The sequence below is a fragment of the Taudactylus pleione genome, unplaced genomic scaffold (assembly GCF_031769625.1).
Source record: "Taudactylus pleione unplaced genomic scaffold, aTauple2 ptg000687l, whole genome shotgun sequence".
Taxonomy (NCBI): Eukaryota; Metazoa; Chordata; class Amphibia; order Anura; family Myobatrachidae; genus Taudactylus; species Taudactylus pleione.
In genome coordinates, this window is record NW_028285089.1 from 352,668 (window position 1) to 368,472 (window position 15,805).

General features: G+C 41.9%; 1 protein-coding gene across 2 annotated transcripts in view; it reads left to right on the forward strand.

The window, feature by feature from the left end:
- Window positions 1–15,133, forward strand: part of CAMKK1 (calcium/calmodulin dependent protein kinase kinase 1) — a 315,340-nt gene extending 300,207 nt beyond the window's left edge. For both annotated transcript variants that reach the window (XM_088456133.1, XM_088456134.1), the window contains one exon: window positions 13,010–15,133. In XM_088456133.1, the coding sequence (XP_088312259.1) occupies window positions 13,010–13,082 (73 nt within the window). In that variant the 3' untranslated portion in view covers window positions 13,083–15,133. The remainder of the gene's footprint in view (window positions 1–13,009) is intronic.
- Window positions 15,134–15,805: the final 672 nt, after the last annotated feature.

A 15,805-nucleotide genomic window follows, 5' to 3' on the forward strand; every position in this document is an offset into this window, starting at 1 on the left:
CTCTCATGGGTAAAAGGGGCGAATATACGAGTTGCAAAAAGGGATGATTATTGGCTTTCAGGGAAAGGGTAGCAGTATTCTGAAACAGCGCATTTTGTGAACGGTTCGCATGCCGCTATGGTGAAGGAGTATCGTGACTGGACATTGCGAATAGCTGAGGTGGAAACTGCGGAACACCATGTGCCATTGATGTGAGAGGTGAATGTTAGCTACGAAGTTGTATGAGGGCCGACCGACACACTACAGTGGAGCAGCTCACCATCAAAATGAACCTGGGGGCCACCAGACGTGTCTAAAACGACAGTTCAGTGAACCCTGCTGCATATGGGTCTCCGAAGCAAACAGATGGTCACTATTCCTATGCTAACAAAGACGCATCGGCGGAAAAGGCTTCAATTTCACGCCTGTATTGGAATTGATGCTCCACTGATTGGCGAAGAGTTGTACATTTTCTGCTTCATTGAACGGATGGACGTGGATGTGTCAGATGAGAAACATCGGAGAACAAACACCTTGCAACCATTGCTGGAAGAACACCAGCTGGTGGTGGCAGTATTATGGTCTAGGGAATGTTTTTATGGCATTCTCTGGGCCCATGTGGATAGTACCCTCAACCGATTTGGTTATGAATCCATCCTTGCAGAGCACGGACACCCATACATTCTGATTGTTTTCCCTAAGGTGGGTGGGATCTTCCAGCAAGACAATGCGACATGTCACACGGCTAGAAATGTCCAACAGTGGTTGGACGAGTAAGACCAAGACTTCCAAGTACATCCCTGGCCCCCTAATTCTCTGGACTTGAACCCAATTGAGCATCTGTGGGACCACCTTGATCGTTGTGCTCGCTCTATGGATACTCCACCGTGCACCCTCCAGCAGCTGTGGAATGCACTGCAGTCAGCATGGCTCCAGATACCTGTGCCAACCTACCAGCACCTTATTGAGTCACTCCCAGCCCGTTTAGCTGCTGTCCGTGCTGCACACGGTGGTTACTCTGGCTATTAGCTGGTGGTCATAATAATGTGACTCAACTGTGTAGGTCCAGAGGTGATAGCAGGTGTTTAAGGTGATTACATTTTTCTAGAATACAGTGTTCCCCAAAAAATGGCCTTAAGGAAAAACTGTATTAAAATATGGAACAGAGGGACGGTAGCAATCGTGGACGCTGTTCTGCTGTGAAATGTTAATAATTGCAATCGCAAAGCACTCTCACTGACAACAAGTAGATGCCCACTTCCCCTCTCGCACATCCGTAATGCCTTGCAATCAAGCCAAAACATCGGTAACATCGAAGTACATTGGAGCCATTTGCACATTTAAGGCAGGTCTGACCCTACAACTAAATTGCTAACTTTCCTGAACGCAGTGAGAGCTCAAGTTACGTATGCCATCGCAGTGGCTAATTTATGCACGCCCCTGCAATGGCGTTCAAACGCACTGGAACGCCTGCGTTTCTTCGTCCACCCCCCTTAATGGTTTTTCCTATCAATCACTCTACGATGGGTCTGTGTAGTCACTGAGATCGCAGTCACGATCGCAGTGGTGCCTTCACACACGCGCACTGCTATGCATGCGCAGTGCGCAACAAATAGCCGTCTGCGTGCACTTTAGAAGTTGTGATCCTTGCTGAATCAGGCCTGAGTTTGATAATTGACTTAACCCACTATTAAAGGTAATTTAAAGACAAACAGATAATTGTAAAGTAATTTCTGAGGTAAAACCATGAGTCATTACTAAGAACACATTGCTACTTAAGCAGTTTCATTCCATAATTACCATGAAAACAAGTTAAAGGTTTTCTTGCTATATTTTATTATTTTGTGATATAAAATAGACATACAGTAGCTTTAGCTACATTATCCACAACAAATTTTTGAATTGTATTCGAAGCTTCACCTTAAAAAGAAAAAACAACAACAGTGCATATACTTCTTAATTATATGGTGAAACAAATGTTTCTTTGGATGTAACTTAAAAAAATATGATAATTTGAGACTTAGCGCAAAAGGCGAGATGTTATAGGGTCTGAGTTTTTTGTGAGAGACAAACTCAGCCCTTCTCTCACATTTAAAGGTCCGAGTTTGTCTCAAAACTCACCAAATGTAATAGCCTGCAAAATTGCAAGTTCGAGGCTATTACATTGTGAGTCCGGGTGAGTTTACACCCATGAAAATGTGGACCTTTAAAGCGACTAGCATTAAAAGGTGCCAGTTACACAGAACAGTGAGAAAAAGTAAACCGTAAAAAAATAAAATGATGAGCGTCCCCCTCCCAAAAGCATAACCAGCCCTTCAATTAACCTTGCGGTTACGATCATAGGCTACAATATAGCGGTTCCCACCATAGACTTCAATGGAGCTTTCCCACCATTGAAGTCTATGTAGAAAGTCTGACAAGCAGCCTGACCATTTAGAGCCAATCAGCGGGCAGCTCCTATGGAGGCGCTCTCTGATTGGCTGGCGGCACTTGTATTGCCGGGTCCCGGTCATTTGTGCAGAGAGAGGAAGGATATGTATAAACACATACCCTTCCCCCTGTTCGAGGTGGTTTTGCGTGTTCGTTTTTTTTTTTAAACCTGTGGATGCCTACATGGAACGAATAGGATGTGATCTACGCTAGGAATAGGTGAGTATGGGTTTTTTTTTTACAGGCGCTGTGGTTTCTAGTGGACAAGGGGACGTGATTGGCTACAGAGATTATAGGTGAGTATGCGTGAGTGTGAATGTATGCTTTAATAAAATTTTACTTTCACGGAGTGTGTGTCTTGTGGTTATTATAATATTTCTTTTGCAGGTGAACTACAGTTACCAGCGACTTTTAATGCCTCGCATGCTAGTACTTGTGATTGTCCAAGTAGCAGAATGCGGGGGAGGCTTGCTGGGACCTGTAGTTTGCCAGCAAAAGACAATATTATTTAATCTATTTTTTACACCACACTTTAACACAATCAACCCGGCACCCACCGGCCAGAGGTGTAGGGGATAGCCCCGGGCTAGCAGCCCAGGCGGACTTCCTTTATTGGAGGCTTTATTGAGGCTTGTGGCATTACACCCCCAGTAGAAAGAGTCCGGTGCTGGTTATGGAAAATACAGGGGACCCCTTCTCATTTTTTCCCCTGTATTTTAAGAACCAGGACAGGCTCAACAGCCCGGGACTGATTATGCTTGTGGGGGAGGGTATGCACGTAATTTTTTTTTTTTTACTGTTTACTTTTTTTTTTACACACAGAAACATGCATGGATCTGTGCATCGTTCTGTGTTACTCGGACCTGCTCAGGCTAGACTCACTATCCTGAAGCAGGTCTGTTTTATTTATTTTTTTGAGTATTCAGAAGTAATCGTATATGAGTGAAACACTTGCACTCTATTACATTACCCGAGTTCTATGCTCACATAGAATGCGTGTTTTGCAATTGTTTTTGCCATCTGGATGCATGTTTTGCCATTGCGAGTTGCTGAGGTGTGAGAAACATGCGAGATTGTATAGCTCTATACTCGCACTTTTTTAAAACTCACACCCTATTACATCTCGCCCAAGATCTCTTGTCATTAGTTTTTATTGATGTGCAACACAAAGAAAAACACAAAAATGTAAGTAGCCAACACAATTTAATCATTATTATTTTTTTAACATGGTGGAAAACTGGCAGAAATTAAAACTGGCAGAAATGAAGCCCTGGACTGCCACATAACAGGGGCCATCACAAGCTAATGGGCCCTGCTGCCACATAATGTCAACAATTGTTAGTTGCAAAGTTGGGGTGACTGTGCAGACAAATAGGAAGCTGAAATCAGAGAGCGTCAGCAGGGAAGCCCCTAGACACACTGTCTCAGTGCAGCTCAGAGGGTTTCACTAAGAGAGATGAGTCTGAGTACTCCTCTAAGCATACAGATGTGTCCATATACATCTATCCTCCATGCGCTACAAGCAGGCTTGCCTACCCTCCCGATTTGGTCGGGAGCCTCCCGAATATCGGGTGCCGCTTCCGACCCCCTGGAGAGGCAGGCAAGACTCCCGGCTGGCGCCTGACCTCCCCCACGACTACAGCTAGAAACCCCCCGCAGCAGGGGGCGCTAAATCGCGTCATCGTGGCTCCGCCCCCTGCTTCACAATGCCTTTATTTTCTGCATTGTGAAGAGGGGCCGGGTCCACAATGACACGATCGTGCAGACACGCCCCCATGCAGAGTCAGTGCCCGGCCACGCCCCCCGCGGTGTGCAGGCATTCAGCTCTTTCCCGGAAGGAGGGAGCTGAATGTCGGCAACTATGGCTACAAGTCACTTTACACATAACGCGTGAGGTGTGTGCGACTTGGTAGCAACTTTTCGTGCAACTTTTCCCCTTAAAATGTCTTATTCCCAAAGTGATGTATATAGGACACACAAACAGCTTTTGCTGATTAAATTATGTGGCATGCCTATATTCTGTGTGCAACTCTAGTTATATCTGCATGCGTAATGCTATGTTAGTGTCAGCGGCTGGGACACTGTAACGTAGCATTTCGCATGCAGATACAGCCGCAGTTGTACACAGAATATAGGCATGCTGCATATCATTTTACTCAGCATGAGCTGCTTGTGTGTCCCATTTGCTTTGCCAATAAGATGCATTTTAAGTCACACGAAAAGACACTGTGCTACCAGTTTGCTTCATGGCATGGTGTGACTAGAAGGGCTGTTTAACGCGCAATAAGGCTAGATGTATGTGAACACACCTGTATGAATGACAGGAGACCCTTAAAACATTCTCTGGGGCCACCACACATCTTAATCTAGCCTTGAATGTTTAACATAATAATCTGACAAAGCTTTGTGAAATATTCCAAAACAAACCCTCCTAATTCATGTACTGTAAATAGAGTTTTCGGTAATGTCTTTGCATAACATGGCAGCCCTTTCAGTACATGCTTTGCTTCCTAAGTCAGATCACCAACCTGCACACCCCGTTTTCATCCTAGCTAGTACTCTTCAGTGTAATATACATACATACCAACATTTTAATAATTGTATCCGTGAGACCCTGGAGGGGAATTAGTGGTGGAAGTAGTGAGAAGCATGGTGAAACGTATCCCTTCATCCCAGCCCCTCCAGCAGTGTGGAATACAACTTTTTGTAGTGGGGGCTGTCATCATCATGCAACTTCACTGGGTGGGTAGTATCAGGGAGGCTAGCCTGCACTCCCACAAGTGCTGGGGCACTCTGATATTTGGGAGTCTCCCTAATATGCCGGTAGAGTAAAGGTACCTACACACATGGCGATTTTTTTTACACGATTTTCGACGAATCGTGACGACAAATCGTGAGTTTCTACCCACAATGCCGACGCGCGTCCCCGCTCGTCGTACATCGCATCTTCAGATCTGCTGTGCTGTAGGGCAGATTTGCCAATCTGGGACACAGTGCACTGGATGCACGATAGATCTTAAATCAAATTGGACATTTTTTACTCCAAATCGTGACCACAACTGCCAAGGAGCTGCCCGGGGTGAGTTCAGGGGAAATCGTGCCTCAGGTCGGTTCGTGAGCACATCGCTATGTGTGTATGCACCATAAGTAAGATGTTTGGTAGGCATAAGATGCATTATTTAAATGTTCTAAAAATTTATGTATACATAAATAGTGGCAGACTAAGATATAGGAATATCCGCCATGATATAGAGTCCAGTTGCTATAAGGCCCAGAGGTGAGTGGGGCTTCACTGCACATATGCAAGACCTGCACATGCTCAAAGAGAAGCCAGCTCTATTCATTTTTTTTTTTGTTTAGTTTTTACACTAGACCCACTCCCAATTTTGCAATAGTACCTGGCCGATGTACTATTCCGTCCCTGATATACTTTAATTCAATGCACATTTGATTATCCACCTTTTGAACTGCAACTGGCAAAGCCTTTGTAGTTCTGTGACAAGTAAAGCTGGGTACACACTAGATCGAGTGATCTGCAGATGATGGTTGTTCACACTGAACAACCATCTGTGCCTGCCCGCAGGTCCCGGCGACCAGGGGGCGTGTCCCGGCGGGCAGGGGGCGTGTCCCACCCCCCCTCCTCGCGGCTGCCGCTCTGTCCGTGCGGTCTGCAGACCGCTCTTACAAACCTGCCGATGGACAGGTTATGTCTGCATACATAACTGTTCATCGGCTGTGCAGCACAGCCAATGCGATATGTCGGTGAACGCCGACATTCACCGACATATGGCGGGTACACACTGCCCGACGGGCAGCAGATACATTGGCCGATCAATTGATCGGCCAATATAGGTCAGTGTGTACCCAGCTGGAAGTGTGAGGTCTTTTTTGGTTTTAAGCTATTTCTGGTAGCCTCTGGGAAAAAGGATGACAAAGACCAGCAACTTCCCTCAGACACAGCTGTATTAAAATGTGTTGTTTCAACAAATGTTTATTCTGGGCATGAAACTCTCTCTATTGAAAGTGATCTTTTTTCAAAAGTGAAATGTTATGTTTATTTACATTGAATACTGTAATCATATGAACAACCAGTTTGTCTATAATTATAAATTCTTCATTCTTTAAAAGTACTGTAAGTCATGCCACACAAGTAAAGTCTCAAGCTGCATTCACCCGTAACGATTTTGTAACCAACGATTTTCTGTCAGATTATCTGTCCTTGAAAAAGTGAACGATTTTTTGAAGTGTAATGAACGATTTTTACAACGATGAAAGAAAAATGTTCCTAATGAAAATCGTTATGTTGGACATTCTGATATGGACAATAAACTACAAACGGGAGCGCAATTGAACAATTACCGTTCATCGTTATAACTCAGAAACTGAATGGTTTTTTGAACGATTGAACAATAACGTCGTCGTTAACGACAAATCGTTAAAAAAATCATTGTTTGTATTAGGGATGTGCTGGCTCGGATAGGTTCGAGTTTGCACGTGGAGTTCGGATTTTTCCCTCCAAAAAAACGGAACTCAGAAAGAGGCAAAACGTCATCTTGCACGGACGAACATCATCATTCCTGGTCCAGGAATGATGATGTTCGTCCGTGCAAGATGACGTTTTGCCTCTTTCTGAGTTCTGTTTTTTTGGAGGGAAAAATCCGAACTCCACGTGCAAACTCGAACCTATCCGAGCCTGCACATCCCTAGTTTGTATGCACCTTCATTGTTAGGTTTGCTTATAAATGTTTTTCTGTTTTAGAAGGTAACATTGCGCATAGCAACACAACCAAAGTCTTGTTGCTACACAGCGGTTTTAGTTTGCACCATTTTTTTTCATTAATGTCCATCAGGTTGCTAGTTCCTAGGTAGGACTCCTAAAAAGGGTGATGTTCTGACCATTAGTAAAACTTTACTTAGTTTTTTGTAACAGAATAAGCACCACTTGAATAAAGCATGTGCAGATCTACAAATATAAAGGTCATTAGACAAAGGAATATAGAGCACCTGCACTAAAAAGTTTTTTTTTTTTTACCATTATCTATCAGTTGTATACTTTCCATTAAGATTTTACTTTATTTCTAGAACTGCTCTATACAGTGGACACAGGGCCCAATTCAGAATTGTATATAAACACAATGGTTTACGCACAACTACAATGTTTAACGATCGGCGCATGCGCAAGATCTATACTGCATATGTGCCGATCACTGACTGTGACAGCGGTCACAGTCCCCCCTAAGCCACCTGGGGGTGGGTAAGGGGCAGTGATGGCTAGCGTTCTTGAAAACGAGGTCGTTGAGGCCTAGTTTTTAAGACGTGTCGAGGTTGGGTTCTGCGTCATACAACACAGATTTCCTGTCCCCTGCAGAGTGAAAACACTGGCCATCCTGCATAGCCTGAAAGTTACTCAGATGGCCAATGTTTTTGCAGATGATCTGATGCTGCATCCTCGGAAGCAGCAGCGGATCACAGAAGTATATAAGAGGCGTCTATTTATACAAGATGCCCCCTGCAGCATTCGCACGAAGACACAGCTGCTGTATGTACTGTGTCCATCTATGCATTAGGCTAACAGTATGCACATCCTCCAGTCTCTGTTTGATTATTCATATTATTACTTTGTACAAACAGTATCCTGTAAATATATTGGTGGATATTTATGTAAACATAATGCTACTGTGCAAGTAGATGGCACCACTCCCACCTAGAGAGTGGTGGGCCCAGGTGAAAGAATATGCTTTGGGACCCCCCATGCAGTGCCCCTAGTAGTGACCCCCCCATGCAGTGCCCCCAGTAGTAGCCCCCTATGCAGTTCCCCCAGTTGTAATCACCCCTATGCAGTGCCCCCAGTAGTAGCCCCACTATGCAGTGGTCCCATTAGTAATCCCCCCTATACAGTGACCCCAGTAGTGGCCAACCCCCACATACAATGCCCCCAGTAGCGGCCCCCCCTATACAGTGGCCATAGTAGCGCCTCCACCCTATAAAGTGCCCCCAGTAGCTCATATGCTGTGCCAATGCCCCCATAGTACTACCCCCTCCCCTTATGCTGTGCAAGTGCCCACTTGCACAGCATAAAAAACACACAACTTACCTGATCCCCGCTCTTGCCGACGACCGCCGCTGTCCAGTCGCTCCTCCTGGCCCGCGCTCGCTCTGCACCATGGGATGAGAGAGACGTCATGACATGAAGTCTCTCCCATCACCCGCTGCAGAGGGAGCCAGAAGACGGAGCTCACGAGTGAGCTCCAGCCGGCTCCCTCCGTGGACGACGCAGCAGCCAATAAGAGTCTGTCTGGCTCTCATCGGCTGCCATTACAAAAGCACAGCCGCCGCTGGCAGCTGTGTGTTTGTAAACTGTGTAGGGCAGACCGCTCTCACTGTGGTCTGCCCTACACTTGTGGGGCCCGGGGGACTAGCGGCGGTGCAGGAGTGCCTATGGGCCCCTGCACCACAGCAGGCCCCGGTGCAATGCACCGGCTGCACCGCCGCTAGTTCCGCCCCTGGATGGCAGATATTTATTGCTATTGCAGCATCTTTTTACATAGTTACCTTAGCACCAGATGCCATGAATCATGCAGAAACATTCATGACACTATTCTTATATCAACTAATTTCTTGAAAAACTCCTGTTAAATGTGTTTGTTTTTGTCCTGAATGTGCCCCTGTAAGCTATCCTCTGCTCTCACCTGCCATGTGTGTCATATGCTTCTCTCCTGTAAATGTATCACTGGTCAGATGGTGATTGCTCCTCATGCCCCACAAGAAACATTCACTGTTAGTGGGGACTGTGGACACTTGGAAATTCCTGGCTTATAGTGGACACATCATTTATACTAGTACAAATGTTTCTGTACCTGCAAGAAATGCTACATTCTGTATTTGTAGTACTGTAGAAATGGAGATTATAAATGCTCGTACAGATTTGTCCACATACATCTATCCTCCGTGCGCTACAAGTCGCGCCACACATAACACGGGAGCTCCGTTTGACTTGGTAGCGCCGAGTGTCGTTTTGTGCGACTTTTTACTTTCAAATGCGTCTCATTTGTGTTTTCCAAGAACTGGATAACACAATTAAAAAATAAATTTACTTTAAAGGACCAAGAAGACTAAATCAAATTATAAAAACCGACAACTAAAATATCAATGAGTGAACCTGAAGTGCCGAGTGTCGTTTCGTGCGACTTTTTACTTTCAAATGCGTCTTATTCGCACAGCGATGCAAATAGATAGTACAAGCAGCTTCTGCTGATTAAAATGATACTGCATGCTAAACACTACGTTAGTTTTACAGCCGCTGACACCGTACCGTAGCGTTTTGCATGCAGATACACCCACACTCGCTCACAGAACATACGCATGCTGCATATCATTTTAATCAACAGAAGTTGCCTGTGCTATCTATTCACATCGTTGTGTGAATAAGATGCAATTGAAAGTAAAAGTCGCACAAAAGAAACTTGGCTCATGCCAAGGCATGGTGCGACTAGAAGGGCTGTTTTATCGCGCAAGGGGGCTAGATGTACGAGGACATCTGTATGTATGAGGACCCACCTGTAGTTGTAGCACCATTGGAATAAGCCTACCTTTGTTCTATGATGGCAACCTTATATGTTGCCTTGAGTGGAAATTAGTATTAACAGTAAATACTATCAGTGCTGCATCTTTCTGGCACTGGTTGACCATAACACCTGCATGACTGGAAGAACACTCCGCCACTATTAAGTAATACTCAGTATTTTAGCTTAGTAGGCTCGATTCAACGCAAATGTAAATTTGTAGGTTTCGGATAAAGTTTTCTCTTTAAATCATATATGATAATTTCATAAGTGTGCTGCCTGTGTCTAAGCAAATAATTGTTGTCTGAAGAGAAGAATCAAGCAGGAACAACATGCGTCATGCTATAGGAGAGAATCAATGTGCTTTTATACACAAAGCATATGCTTGTATATAGAATGTGCGGCAAGTCTTTCATGCTCTGAAATAAAAGTTCATCCAGAAAGAGAGAATGTCTAGAATTGATAACTGTTGTATATATGTTAGTGACCATGGGGGAGATGTATCAAGATTCCTAATGAGTGGAGAAGAAAGACAAGTGGAGAAGTTGCCCATAGTAACCATTCTGCTTTGAGTTAGCATGTATCAAGTACTGTAAATTCTATAAAATGATAGAAGCTGAATGGTTGCTATGGACAACTTCTCCAATTGTCCACTTCTCCACTCTGTCAAAGGCTTGCTACATCTCCCCCCATAACATGACAAATTAAAGAAATTGTTTATAGATACAGTCAGGTCCATAACTATTGGGACATTGACAGAATTTTCAGATTTTGGCCTCTATATTCACCACCACAATGGTTTTGAAATGAAACAAACAAGATGTGCTTTAACTGCAGACTTTCAGATTTAATTTGAGGGTAATTACATCCAAATCAGGTGAACAGTGTAGGAATTACAACAGTTTCAATATGTGCCTCCCACTTTTTAAGGGGCCAAAAGTAATGGGACTATCAACTCAAAAGCTATTTCATGGACAGGTGTGGGCTATTCCCTCGTTATTTCATTATCAATTAAGCAGGTAAAAGGTCTGGAGTTGATTCTAGGTGTGACATTTGCATTTGGAATCAGTTGCTGTCGACTCTCAATATGAGATCCAAAGAGCTGTCACTATCAGTGAAGCAAGCCATCATTTGGCTGAAAAATCAAAACAAACCCATCAGAGAGATAACAAAAACATTAGGTGTGGCCAAATCAACTGTTTGGAACATTCTTAAAAAGAGAGAACGCATCGGAGAGCTCAGCAACACCAAAAGACCCGGGAAGACCACGGAAAACAACTGTGGTGGATGACAGAAGAATTATTTCCCTGGTGAAGAAAAATCCCTTCACAACAGTTGGCCAAATCAAGAACACTCTCCAGGAGGTAGATGTATATGTGTCAAAGTCAACAATCAAGAGAAGACTTCACAAGAGTGAATATAGAGGGTTCAACACAAGATGCAAACCATTGGTGAGCCACAAAAACAGGAAGACCAGATTAGAGTTTGCTAAACAACATCTAAAAAAGCCATTACAGTTCTGGAACAACATTCTATTGACAGATGAGACACCATAGTGATGGGAAGAGAAGAGAAGGAAAGGAACTGCTCATGATCCAAAACATACCACCTCATCAGTGAAGCATGGTGGTGGTAGTGTCATGGCGTGGGCATGTATGGCTACCAATGGAACTGGTTCCCTTGTATTTATTGATGATGTGACTGCTGACAAAAGCAGCAGAATGAATTCTGAAGTGTTTCGGGCAATATTATATGCTCATATTCAGTCAAATGCTTCAGAACTCATTGGACAGTGCTTCACAGTGCAGATGGACAATGACCCGAAGCATACTGCAAAAGCAACCAAAGAGTTTTTTAAGGCTAAAAAGTGGAATGTTATGCAATGGCCAAGTCAATCCCCTGACCTGACTCCGATTGAGCATGCATTTCACTTGTTGAAGACAAAACTGAAGGGAAAATGCCCCAAGAACAAGCAGGAACTGAAGACATTTGCAGTAGAGGCCTGGCAGAGCATCACCAGGGATGAAACCCAGCGTCTGGTGATGTCTCTGCGTTCCAGATTTCAGGCTGTAATTGCCTGCAAAGAATTTGCAACACAGTATTAAAAAGTGAAAGTTAGATTTAGGATTGTTTAGTTTGTCCCATTACTTTTGGCCCCTTAAAAAGTGGGAGGCACATATAGAAACCGTTGTAATTCCTACACCGTTCACCCGATTTGGATGTATTTACCTTCAAATTAAATCTGAAAGTCTGCAGTTAAATCACATCTTGTTTGTTTCATTTCAAAGCCATTGTGGTGGTGAATAGAGGACAAAATATGAAAATTCTGTCAATGTCCCAATATTTATGGACCTGACTGTAGACGGTTTTAACATTTGACAGGTTGTACTTGTCCTGGGAACCTCAACCATTACAGTTTATCCATCACCTGATCACAATGGGTCTGATTCTGAGGTAGACGGAATAAAAACATTGGTGCATGTCCGATCATGTGACTATTTTTGCTCATCATCGGATTAGAGCCGCTGCTGGTGGCTGTCTCAGTAGGAAGCCCATTGGCTGCAGCATTACCGTAAATTTGCAGCCACATTGTATAATATAGTGTCAATTTATATAGTAACTGAGGTGTTCAGTTCTAAATAAAATATTATTTTACTATTGCATGATCTCTATTATTTGATATCATGAAAATTAGTAATTGGTGGGTCTCCTATTTTTATACATTGCTTATTAGAATTACCCTGAAATTAGAGCCCTCAATTATTTAGGGTTTGCACATTATTTTGGATATATTACACTAAACATCTATCATATAATGTTTGGGGGGGTTCCCTAGTCCCGCGCCGAAGATAAACAAATCTACATCTACTTTATGTGTAGTTGCTTTGTAGACTAGTTTTATTTTAAAAATACTTATTTACTCAAAATGTACTCATTTTTAATGATGGGTTATACATAGATAAAATGTTCAAAATTGGTACTTCACATATATCATGGGTAAAACACTGGCTTATAATGCTGTGTTATTGTTCACACAGAAAGCAAGCAAGTGGAGAGGCACTGAAAGACTCTGAGCTGGCTGATGTGGAGGAAGATGATGGAGCGTCATGAGCACTTGCATGCCCTGATCAAACCCGCCTGCTGCTATAACCTCGTTTTCCTATGTTGCACAGACTTGTACCCTCATCACTATTATGAACCAAAGCTTGTGGTTTGTAAACAACACAAACAACAGTTCTTTGTAAAACATATACAATTATCTAAGGAATGCGATAATCAAATAGCGACTGTCTATATTAAAGTGCGCTTGTCACTTTCATCCAGTACAGGCAGCCATTTTGTAGGCTGAATCAACATTCCTGAGAATGCAGTCTATTTATTCATTAGGACCTACAGTAGTGACGTTTCTGAGGCATGAAAAACTGAATGTGTTCAAAATGGCTGCCTCCACTATGTTTAGGCTACCAGTAGACTTTATTTGTGCTAAACGTGTCTGTCTGCATGTATCTAAATATGTGTGTATATATACAGGAAAGACCATGAACAATGTGCCTCATCTCCATCTGTGCTTCTTTAGTATACAGACTGTGTAGCTTGAAGAATGCTTGACCTATGAATGTCTTTTTAATTATAATTGAAGAAAAAAAACCAAAAGATTTTTTTTGTTTACATTTTTCCTACATTCACTCCTACTGTGCTATAGATTTAGGGCTCTGCCTCCAGGCTTCTCTAGTGCTTTGGAATGATCTTTACATTTTATTTATATACATATATATATGCATGTATAGAGGGCTGTACAGGGACTATTTTGGAAAACCATGCTTGCTGCTGATAGCATTTATTTTAATTGTGTTGTATTAGTTAGTATAAACTTGCACATTACCTGCCTAAGTGCAGGAAAATTGGTTTTGGGCTGTAATCATGGCTTAATTCAAGTCAACGGAACGGTTATTGTATAGAAATGTTTACATTTGCAACAAGAAGGGCTATTTCTTCTTTGCACCTGAAGTACATCCCATTTTCACCATCTTGTTTCGTATGTTCCACTGATTAGCTTGCTGCTATAATTGATGTCAACAATGTACAAACTACACCATATTTTCGCTTGCAAGCAATCATGAGAGATCTGGATGCTGAAGGTTTTCCATCTCTTGTTTACAGCATATAAATAATTTTCTTTAAAACATAAGTTGTGGACTCCAAAACAAACAGCTAATGCATTTAAGCATGTAATACTGCAGTTCTATAGGTATTTTTTAAACATGTTGTCAATGAAGAAATATACTGTCTAATTAATAGCTTTTCAAAAATACCAAGGTTGACTATTCCGGATAACAAAGAACCATGTAGTATAACTTGAGTGCCAGCAAAGTAAAATGTTAATGTTTAAAGATAATAGAAAGCTGAAGCGTCAAGTAAAGCAAATATTTTTATTTGTGGATATAATTTTAATATGCTCACTTTTTATATTTTGAACATAAATTATATTATTCTAATGCAATCATACATTGTCTTATTTTGATTATTGGTAAAGTTTAGATTACATCCATGTTTTAGAATGTTGACAGTATTGTATTATATTTTTGTTACTATTTGAACACTGCGTAACTGTTCTTGGTCCTCTTTGATACCATGATAGTGAAAAGAAAAACAATATATTTCCCAGCACTATTACTGTGCAATTGTGTTCTATCATTTGAAGCTTATGCAAGTTAAATGCAAAAAAAACATTAAAATACAAATGGGTGCTCTTTGTGGGTATGCATAAAACATGTTTCAAAGAAGACCACATACAGCTCCTTATAGCTGAGAGCACTACATAGCTCTTCCTGGTCATAAATTCTCTTTCCAATAGTGGAGTTTTGTAGAATGGGCCACTATGGCTTTCAGTGCTCATAAAAATAATATTTTAACAACTGCATGCCTAATCCACCAGTTTATAATCCACAGTGATATGGATAAGGGGGGAGGGGGGTTATTCCATTTTTTAAAATGTATTTTGTTTTCTGATTTTATTTTACTATTCACATGCTTGATAATTGCCTGGTACACCATATGTATGTCATTTTTTTATTTAGTTTGTCACCAGACCTCATTTATTTCAAACTTGTATATATTGTAATTCCTTACATTCTTACTGTTATTTCTTTTTACCTCAAAGAAAAAAAATCCATATTATGAATCTGTGTCATTGTGTCCAGTGTTGTTTATTCTGATTATTACCTATGTTATATGGAAATGAATTTTCAAAATGTGTCCTTGGCTCCTCCAGTATGTCTCTGTAGTCTAGCAATAGCCATTTTTTCCTTTAAAACACTCTGAAAGAAACATCTGTTCTCCTGTCAGAGTCTCAGTAAGTCTGAGTTGGTAATTGATCCGCTGGTAAGACTGCGGAGAAAAACTGCACAGTATTACATGGAAGCAGAGAGGTAACAAACAGTTTAATTGTTTAAACATCATGGTAACATATGCTTTACTTGTACAATTAAAATTAACCTAACCTCAATCCATCCTCAAAATCTATTTTAAACAAAATGGTAAGTAAATGTTGCAGTGGTCTTGATTGTATGCTTTTTTTCCTTTGAAGAGATTAAATGTGTATTTATCAGAGCTGGGAGAGAGATACAGTTGTGAGAGATAAAGTATTAACCAATCAGCTTCCAATTTACATTTTGCAGGCTGTGTTTATAAAATGATAGTTTGGAGCTGATTGGTTGGTAATTTATTTGTTACAATTTTCTCTCTCTCCCAGCTTCGATACATAGGCCCCTTAGAGCCTATTTATTAAGTGTTGTTTTTTTTTTTTCTGAAAATGATAAAGAAACTGCAGGTAA